The 10,000-nt window shown below is 47.5% G+C and overlaps 2 protein-coding genes across 18 annotated transcripts in view; one reads left to right on the forward strand and one right to left on the reverse strand.

Annotated features, from left to right (window-relative positions):
* LOC147470732 (uncharacterized) overlaps positions 1-1,356 on the reverse strand; it is a 2,573-nt gene extending 1,217 nt beyond the window's left edge. The window contains 1 exon segment of the mRNA XM_086542853.1: positions 202-1,356. Coding sequence (XP_086398979.1) covers positions 202-1,356 — 1,155 coding nt within the window.
* Ih (hyperpolarization activated cyclic nucleotide gated potassium channel Ih) overlaps positions 1-10,000 on the forward strand; it is a 706,336-nt gene that overhangs the window by 37,058 nt on the left and 659,278 nt on the right. The window lies entirely within an intron of this gene.

Below are 10,000 nucleotides of genomic sequence, written 5' to 3' on the forward strand. Positions count from 1 at the left end.
ATTGAGCTCAGTCAGCATATCAACTATTCTGGTGGAGGCTGGACAACCCAGGATAAACCGCATGACTCTGTTCTGAAATTTGTCGAGAGGTTGCAGTGTTGTCTTAGTGAGCTGACAGAGGGCAGGAGAAAGGTAATCAATGACTGATCGAAGAAACAATATATAGATGGTCTTAGCAATAGGGATAGAAACCCCTTTTACATTATTGGCAAGCCACTTGACAGGTATGAACCGCTGCTCCAGTTTATCCAATGTGTCTTTAACAATGGGATGGATTCTTTGTCGGGCAGGTATGGTTGGGGTGACACGCACTGGGACACTTAGGTATGTGTACTGTGTACAGTGAGGGATAACATTGCCTCCCACAGTGAAGACTGGTAATGTCCAGGGTTTTCTGGTGGAGTATATCCTACTCTTTTCAGAGGAAATTACGAGACCACACGCAGCTGATGATGCATATAATGCATGAAGGAGGACCTGAAGATTTTGGGGTGACTCAGAGTGGATGCAGATGTCATCAGCATAACATGTGATTGTAGTCCCTGGGACGTCAGGGAGGAGAGATAAAAGGTGATGTACAAGGACATTGAAAAGAAAAGGACTGAGGACGCCACCCTGTGGAGTACCCAAATCAAAACTTTTAGAGGTACTGCACGTGCCTCTAAAAAGAACTCTAGCAGTCCTGTCACTGAGATAACTTCTAATCCACCTCAACAGGTTGCCTTTGACATCAAAATTTACAAGTTGATCAAGAATGATGTCCCGGTTTGCAATATCGAAGGCACTCTTGAGATCAATGAATGCAACAACACTGGAGGGTGAGAGGCGGGTATAAAGTTCAAGAAGGCAGTGGTGTGTCCCTCGTTCAGGCAGAAAGCCATACAGTCGTGGTGAAAGCTTGGATTGGAGACGAGACATAAGACGGTTTAGAAAAATTCTTTCAAGCACCTTACTAAAGCATGAGGTCAGGGAGATAGGACGAAATTTATCAGTGCCAGGTTTGGGTATTGCTATTATTATGCTGGATGTCCAAGCATGTGGCACATAGCCTCTCTGAAAGCACATGTTAAACAGTTGTAAGAGAGGGTTACCTAGAACCTTAAGGAGAAGACATAAGGTAGAATAAGTGATTCCATCCTCACCAGGTGCTATTGCTGCACCACGACTGAGGGCCCGCTGAAGCTCCTGTGGTGTGATAGGCACTTCATCTTCATCATCTGCCTGTAGCAATGCATCCACCAAACGAAGTGAACGAAGGCCTGCATTGGAAGACAGGGCATTTCGGACAGGAACTGGAAGGTTAATAATTCGCGATTGCATAGACCAAGTGTCTATTAGTGATTGGGCATATTCCATTGGGCTGCGATGGAGAGCAGTTCAGGGCCGTTTTTTTACTATCCTGTTGATTTTTTGCCACATGGACCCAACGCTCGTGAGATGATTTAAGCTGTCAGTAAGGGCATGCCATGAGTCAGTCTGGACACACTGTTGTAGACCTATCAGTTCATCACGAGATGTTTGATATTGACGTAGATGGGCAGAGGTTGGATGTCTTTGGCAATGCCATGCTCTACTGCCTTCTTCTCTGCCTGTAGAAGACGGACATCAGTTGACGCTGTGGGAGATTCAGGACGTCGAGCGAGGTGAGGTTTGGTGACATACTGGGTGTAAAAGTCATGAGTTGACTTAACCAGTGAGGAATATAACTCATCTGGGGAGTGAATGTTAAACATAGGAAGCAGAGCAGTCATGTAGGAAATGTACGTTGGGCAGTACTTGGGAGGTATCCTGATGCATGCGCAGGTATAAGGGGAGGGAGGTGAAGCAGGTACTGAGTAGTAAGGGCCAAGAGCAATGTGGTCCGAGAAGAGTGCAGGGATAGCGAAGCATTTGACACGTGATGCTATCAGTCCTGATGTGATTATGTGGTCCAGGGTACCTCTACGGGAATGTGTGGCACCGCCAGTATCCCAGCGTGTGAGTCTGTATCTGCAAATAAAATGAAGGAGTCGAGGTCCATTCCGATTTGTGATTGGGGAAGTATCTCCCAGGTCAGGATGTCGGGAATTGAAGTCCCCCATTTAGACAAATCCACGCATTGTTGGTAGAGGCAAGGCAGTCAAGTTAATTATTCCCAGGGCAGAATAGACATTACATAATCGTACCTTGTCGTGCCCCATTGTCACCTCAAGCAGTTGAATGTCATGTCTGCATGAACAGATGTACGAAGAAGTTGGTGTGGCACAGAGGAATGCACATTTATTATAAGACCATTTCTGGCTGGGTGGACATAGGATGTGTAACCAGAGAGTGGAGGAGCTTGTCGCTCACCAATCACAAGGCCAACAAAGGCCTCCTGAATGAAAATGACAGAGGGTTTGTGCTTATATACATATCCCTTTAGAGCTGTAAGTTTTGCCAAGTCCCTTATACTGCAGGCATTCCAAGAAATGACACAATTCCATATCACTATCGAAGTTTCCCTTTGACTTTGCGTGAACTGTGAGCAGATGTGGTGATAGGGTGTGCATTAGCCTGTTTTGTCCTATGTGATGTTGGGGTACTAGGCAATGCGGTCTGATCTTGAGAATTTGGTCGGGAAGTGAAATCCTGAAGTTTAGCATCTATTGAAGAAATTGTACTAATCAATGCCTTTTGACCTTCAATAAGAGTGGTGAGTAGGGTGTCCATGTTGGATTGCTTGGTAGTGAATTCAACCATGCGAGCTTCAAATCTATCATATTTTTCCTCAAGAGATTTGCAGCGAGCCATGAGGGTAGCAACAGTTAACGAAGCTCGAGAATCTGGGCAGACTCTGTGGAAACAGGTGCAGTTGGCTTAGAGACAGATGGTGGTGGAGGAGGCGGGGCTGGTTGCGTCACAGTGCGTCTGCCACAACCATGCCATACATTAACTCCTTGCTCATGACACCGAGGACACTTCCAGTGGATGTTGGTAGGGGCAGGTGGGTTGGGTGGTTGCATAGTGCTGATAGCCACGGAAGAGTCAGGAGGAGGTGGAGGAGGGGTGCGGTGAAGGCAGCTACGGGGTCGTGGGTATCAGCACACCATGCACACTTCTCTGTCGTACTGCAATAGCGTGATATGTGCCCGACTCCCCAACATCTGTAACATATTGGCATGTCATCTTTGAGCCTGCGTATTTCGCAGTCAGGAAGACAGGGCAGGAAACTGAAGGAAACGGTGGCAGGGGGTGGGTCAGACAGGTTCCAGGTAACAACAATACGATTAATTGGCACTGCATCTTGTCGGAAATGGCGGGCAGAGTAAACACCAGGAAGTTCCAGGGGGAAGGAGGGGTTTATATCCACGGGATATCGAGTTACCAAATAACTTGGGTATTTTCGAGGCCTATCTGGGAAATCTTGAACATTAAGAGTGAGGGAAAGAACGTCACCCGCAGTCATTTGCTCGACGATATCCTGGCGGGACCGGGCAACATACACGAACCTTGACTTGACAGCTGCCATCTTAACCTCGGCGAGATCCCTTTGTAGATGGAATAGTTTACTGACTTCAGCAAGCCAACGAAGTTTTAATTCCACAGATGGAATTAAGTAGTTAGCACGGGGAGGAAAAGCTGGTAGCACAGGTGTAGGGGCTGCAACAGGTCTATGAGGAGGCAAGTACCTGAATGAGGTGACGAGGGTTGGCATGGGCTTGGCTGTCTTGGCAGCAGGGGCACGTGACTCGCTCCCACTGTCAGACCCAGACGTGTCCTCAATAGGCCGTTTCCCAGATGTGGCAGGGCCGCAGAAGGGTGGGGAGCGTCGGCCATGGGTGCTGTTCTTGACGCAGCAACGGCAGGGCTATGTATTTGTGAGCTCGTCAACGGTGGCCAGTGTGTATTATTACCATCTTCGTTCTCATCACTAAGAACTAAATCAGTTTGTAAGTCAGCTAGTGTAGCGGGTCCAGTGTAATCCATGGCGTAAACGGTAGGGTAGGCAATAACGGGACCAATCAGCAGGGAGGAGGGAGGGAGGGAGGAGAGAGGGAGGGAGGAGAGGGATAGAGGAGAGGGAGGGGCGGAAGAGAGGATGGAGGGAGGGAGGGAGGGAGAGAGAGAGGGAGGGAGGGAGGGAGGGGAGGAAGGGGGAGGGAGGGAGGGAGGGGAGGAAGAGCGAGGGAGGGGAGGAAAAGGGAGGGAGGGAGGGAGGGAGGGAGGGGAGGGAGGGAGGGAGGGAGCAGATTTGAGATTTGATTAAATTTATTACGCTCAAGATGGCGGCCAATCAATAATACATACTCAGTAGCTACACATAAAACAATGTCACGCAGGACACTCTGGTGTATCAATATTAGCAGTACCACAGTAATAGTAAAACAAAAACCTTCATAATAGCAATTACAATAATAATAATAATGGTAACAATAACAAAAACAATAATAGTGATGATAAAATTAATAATGTCAATAATAAATGAAGTTATTGATAATAAGACAATGAGTAAGTAGTCAAATAAACAAGAGTGAGTGAGTATGTAAATGATACAATGAACACATAACTACACATTTAACATCCACCAAAATTGGAAACCTTGTGAGAAGCAAATCCAAATATCATCCTGTAAGAGATATAGAGATATTACAAAACAGAAATATAAATCTTGTCCCTGAGGTAGCAGATCTCTTACTATGGGGACAGGCGAGGCCCAATAGTGTTGGAGAGAATGGCGTTGGCGAGCTGACACAATCTGCAGGGTAGAGATAGAGAGGCATATCCCTCAGCTGGGAGACCTGCCACACTGGTCGGTAGCCCATCCTGAGCCTGGCAATCACATACATTATGTTGTCTGGTCGGGACCATTAGACCATGGCGACGATTATATGTGTGGCCATCGATGAAGTTGTCATAGTGTGTATGATATAACATTGTGCACGCTAGCATCCCCATGAAAAAACACATGCCCACTGTGTGGGTTATGTGTTTGCAGAAAGCGAGACTAGTTTTGTAACGACGGTAAGGAGGATGGGGCACAAATCACAGGTAATTCAAAAGCACAAACAGCCTTGCGCTAGACTATCCGCAATAAACCCCCCCCCCCAAACTTCCAGTAAGGCCCACATGGGATGGCACCCACAAAAAGGGAACACAAACCAGTGCATTATCATGGGCATTGGCTAATTGACACAGTATATCTTGCACTAAATGAAAATTTATGGGTCATGAAGAGTGAAAGGGCGTGAAGGCAGACTTGGAATCGCAGATAATCACTCCATTCAGACGTCTCTCAGTAAGGAGGGTGACAGGCATCCAACAAGCTAACTCAACTTCACAGTAGGTGGAACTCGACGAGTCAGGCAGGCGACGGCCAACCCACCCATGCCAATTCCAGGTGGCTCCATGGTGGGGGAACGAACCACGGCACATGCAGCACTCCCATCCGCCGGCAGTGAGCCGTCGACGTAGAGATGGGTGCGAGGCGGGGACTGATGCAGTTACACTATGGATGCGTCTGCAAGGCCAATTGTTGGGAGGCTGAAGAAGGGGATAGGGCATTGGCCATTTTTGATGTGGGAGTGAAAGACACAACTGGAAGAGGTATTCGCCAAGGAGGCAAAGCAGAAGTAATTGCAGCAGCAGGGACATCAATGGCCAACCTCTGGAGGTCAGCACACACTGTACGGATGAAGTTATATCCACCTGGCCGAAGCAAAGGCCTAGGCAAGTCAGGGTTGAGTGTTGCCTGGATGACATTAGAGTAATGAGGAGCCAGATGGGGAGACTGTAAACACTTGATACTGAAATAAGTTACATTTGCATATATCTTGTCAGAAATTGGGGTTAAATTGAGCTCAGTCAGCATATTAACTATTCTGGTGGAGGGTGGACAACCCAGGATAAACCGCATGACTCTGTTCTGAAATTTGTCGAGAGGTTTTTTATATGTAGTTTTTTTTTTATATTTCTTTATTGCAGTGTTTGTCTTAGTGAGCTGACAGAGGGCAGGAGAAAGGTAATGAATGGCTGAACGAAGAAACAAGATACAGAGGGTCTCAGCAATAGGGATAGAAACCCCTTTTACATTATTGGCAAGCCACTTGACAGGTATGAACCGCTGCTCCAGTTTATCTAATGTGTATTTAACAATGGGATGGATTCTTTGTCGGGCAGGTATGGTTGGGGTGACACGCACTGGGACACCTAGGTATGTGTACTGTGTACAATGAGGGATAACATTGCCTCCCACAGTGAAGACTGGTAGTGTCCAGGGTTTTCTGGTGGAGTATATCCTACTCTTTTCAGAGGAAATTACGAGACCACATGCAGCTGATGATGCATATAATGCATGAAGGAGGACCTGAAGATTTTGGGGTGACTCAGAGTGGATGCAGATGTCATCAGCATAACATGTGATTGTAGTCCCTGGGACGTCAGGGAGGAGAGATAAAAGGTGATGTACAAGGACATTGAAAAGAAAAGGACTGAGGACGCCACCCTGTGGAGTACCCAAATCAAAACTTTTAGAGGTACTGCACGTGCCTCTAAAAAGAACTCTAGCAGTCCTGTCACTGAGATAACTTCTAATCCACCTCAACAGGTTGCCTTTGACATCAAAATTTACAAGTTAATCAAGAATGATGTCCCGGTTTGCAATATCGAAGGCACTCTTGAGATCAATGAATGCAACAACACTGGAGGGTGAGAGGCGGGTATAAAGTTCAAGAAGGCAGTGGTGTGTCCCTCGTTCAGGCAGAAAGCCATACAGTCGGTGGTGAAAGCTTGGATTGGAGACGAGACATAAGACGGTTTAGAAAAATTCTTTCAAGCACCTTACTAAAGCATGAGGTCAGGGAGATAGGACGAAATTTATCAGTACCAGGTTTGGGTATTGCTATTATAATGCTGGATGTCCAAGCATGTGGCACATAGCCTCTCTGAAAGCACATGTTAAACAGTTGTAAGAGAGGGTTACCTAGAACCTTAAGGAGAAGACATAAGGTAGAATAAGTGATTCCATCCTCACCAGGTGCTGTTGCAGCACCACGACTGAGGGCCCGCTGAAGCTCCTGTGGTGTGATAGGCACTTCATCTTCTTCATCTGCCTGTAGCAATGCATCCACCAAACGAAGTGAACGAAGGCCTGCATTGGAAGACAAGGCATTTCGGACAGGAACTGGAAGGTTACTAATTCGCGATTGCATAGACCAAGTGTCTATTAGTGATTGGGCGTATTCCATTGGGCTGCGATGGAGAGCAGTTCAGGGCCGTTTTTTTACTATCCTGTTGATTTTTTGCCACATGGACCCAACGCTCGTGAGATGATTTAAGCTGTCAGTAAGGGCATGCGATGAGTCAGTCTGGACACACTGTTGTAGACCTATCAGTTCATCACGAGATGTTTGATATTGACGTAGATGGGCAGAGGTTGGATGTCTTTGGCAATGCCATGCTCTACTGCCTTCTTCTCTGCCTGTAGAAGACGGACATCAGTTGACGCTGTGGGAGATTCAGGACGTCGAGCGAGGTGAGGTTTGGTGACGTACTGGGTGTAAAAGTCATGAGTTGACTTAACCAGTGAGGAATATAACTCATCTGGGGAGTGAATGTTGAACATAGGAAGCAGAGCAGTCATGTAGGAAATGTACGTTGGGCAGTACTTGGGAGGTATCCTGATGCATGCGCAGGTATAAGGGGAGGGAGGTGAAGCAGGTACTGAGTAGTAAGGGCCAAGGGCAATGCGGTCCGAGAAGAGTGCAGGGATAGCGAAGCATTTGACACGTGATGCTATCAGTCCTGATGTGATTATGTGGTCCAGGGTACCTCTACGGGAATGTGTGGCACCGCCAGTATCCCAGCGTGTGAGTCTGTATCTGCAGATAAAATGAAGGAGTCGAGGTCCATTCCGATTTGGGATTGGGGAAGTATCTCCCAGGTCAGGATGTCAGGAATTGAAGTCCCCCATGTAGACAAATCCACGCATTGTTGGCAGAGGCAAGGCAGTCAAGTTAATTATTCCCGGGGTAGAATAGACATTACATAATCGTAACTTGTTGTGTCCCATTGTCATCTTAAGCAGTTGAAATGTCATGTCTGCATCAACAGATGTACGAAGAAGCTGGTGTGGCACAGAGGAATGCACATATATTATAAGACCATTTCTGGCTGGGTGGACATAGGATGTGTAATCAGAGAGTGGAGGAGCTTGTCGCTCACCAATCACAAGGCCAACAAAGGCCTCCTGAATGAAAATGACAGAGGATTTGTGCTTATATACAGTACATATCCCTTTAGAGCTGTAAGTTTTGCCAAGTCCCTTATACTGCAGTTATTCCAAGAAATGACACGTAATTCCATATCACTATCGAAGTTTCCCTTTGACTTTTCATGAACTGTGAGCAAATGGGATGGGAGGGTGTGCATTAGTCTGTTTTGTCCTATGTGATGTTGGGGTACTAGGCAATGCGGTCTGATCTTGAGAATTTGGTCGGGAAGTGAAATCCTGAAGTTTAGCATCTATTGAAGAAATTGTACTAATCAATGCCTTGTGACCTTCAATAAGAGTGGTGAGTAGGGTGTCCATGTTGGATTGCTTGGTAGTGAATTCAACCATGCGAGCTTCAAATCTATCATATTTTTCCTCAAGAGATTTGCAGCGAGCCATGAGGGTAGCAACAGTTGAACGAAGCTCGAGAGTCTGGGCAGACTCTGTGGAAACAGGTGCAGTTGGCTTAGAGACAGATGGTGGTAGAGGAGGCGGGGCTGGTTGCGTCACAACCATGCCATACATTAACTCCTTGCTCATGACACCGAGGACACTTCCAGTGGATGTTGGTAGGGGCAGGTGGGTTGGGTGGTTGCATAGTGCTGTTACAGAAGAGTCAGCAGGAGGTGGAGGAGGGGTGCGGTGAGGGCAGCTACGGGAGTCGTGGGTATCAGTACACTATGCACGCGTGATATGTGCCCAACTCCCCAACATCTGTAACATGTTGGCATCTTTGAGCCTGCGTATTTGGCAGTCAGGAAGACAGGGCAGGAAACTGAAGAAAACGGTGGCAGGGGGTGGGTCAGACAGGTTCCAGGTAACTACAATACAATTAATTGGCACTCCATCTTGTCGGAAACGGCGGGCAGAGTAAACACCAGGAAGCTCCAGGAGGAAGGAGGGGTTTATATCCACGGGATATCGAGTTACCAAATAACTTGGGTATTTTCGAGGCCTATCTGGGGAATCTTGAACATCAAGAGTGAGGGAAAGAACGTCACCCGCAATCATTTGCGCGACGATATCCTGGCGGGACCGGGCAACATACACGAACCTTGACTTGACAGCTGCCATCTTAACCTCGGCGAGATCCCTTTGTAGATGGAATAGTTTACTGACTTCAGCAAGCCAACAAAGTTTTAATTCTACAGATGGAATAAAGTAGTCAGCACGGGGAGGAAAAGCTGGTAGCACAGGTGTAGGGGCTGCAGCAGGTCTATGAGGAGGCAAGTTCCTGAATGAGGTGACGAGGGTTGGCATGGGCTTGGCTGTCTTGGCAACAGGGGCACGTGACTCGCTCCCACTGTCAGACCCAGACGTGTCATCAATAGGCCGTTTCCCAGATGTGGCAGGGCCGCAGAAGGGTGGGGAGCGTCGGCCGTGGGCGCTGCTCTTGACGCAGCAACGGCAGGGCTATGTATTTGTGAGCTCGTCAACGGTGGCCAGTGTGTATTATTACCATCTTCGTTCTCAACACTAAGAACTAAATCAGTTTGTAAGTCAGCTACTGTAGAGGTTCCAGTGTAATCCATGGCGTAAACGGTAGGGTAGGCAATAACGGGACCAATCAGCAGGGCGACAGAGATGACGTAGTCATGACGTCACAGGCTCCCAGTGCGCATGTGCAATGGTGGCCAAAATGACCGAGGAGAGCCCCAGCCCGGCGTCCGATTTTCTTAAGATTACTGAGACTAAATCTAGGCACCTCCAAATTTTCACACTGGCACAAACGGATCACTGGGACTTACTATAGGCACAGCGTATATTCTT

The sequence above is a fragment of the Penaeus japonicus genome, unplaced genomic scaffold (genome assembly GCF_977035675.1).
Source record: "Penaeus japonicus unplaced genomic scaffold, GWHDUDI00000001_assembly GWHDUDI00000012, whole genome shotgun sequence".
Taxonomy (NCBI): Eukaryota; Metazoa; Arthropoda; class Malacostraca; order Decapoda; family Penaeidae; genus Penaeus; species Penaeus japonicus.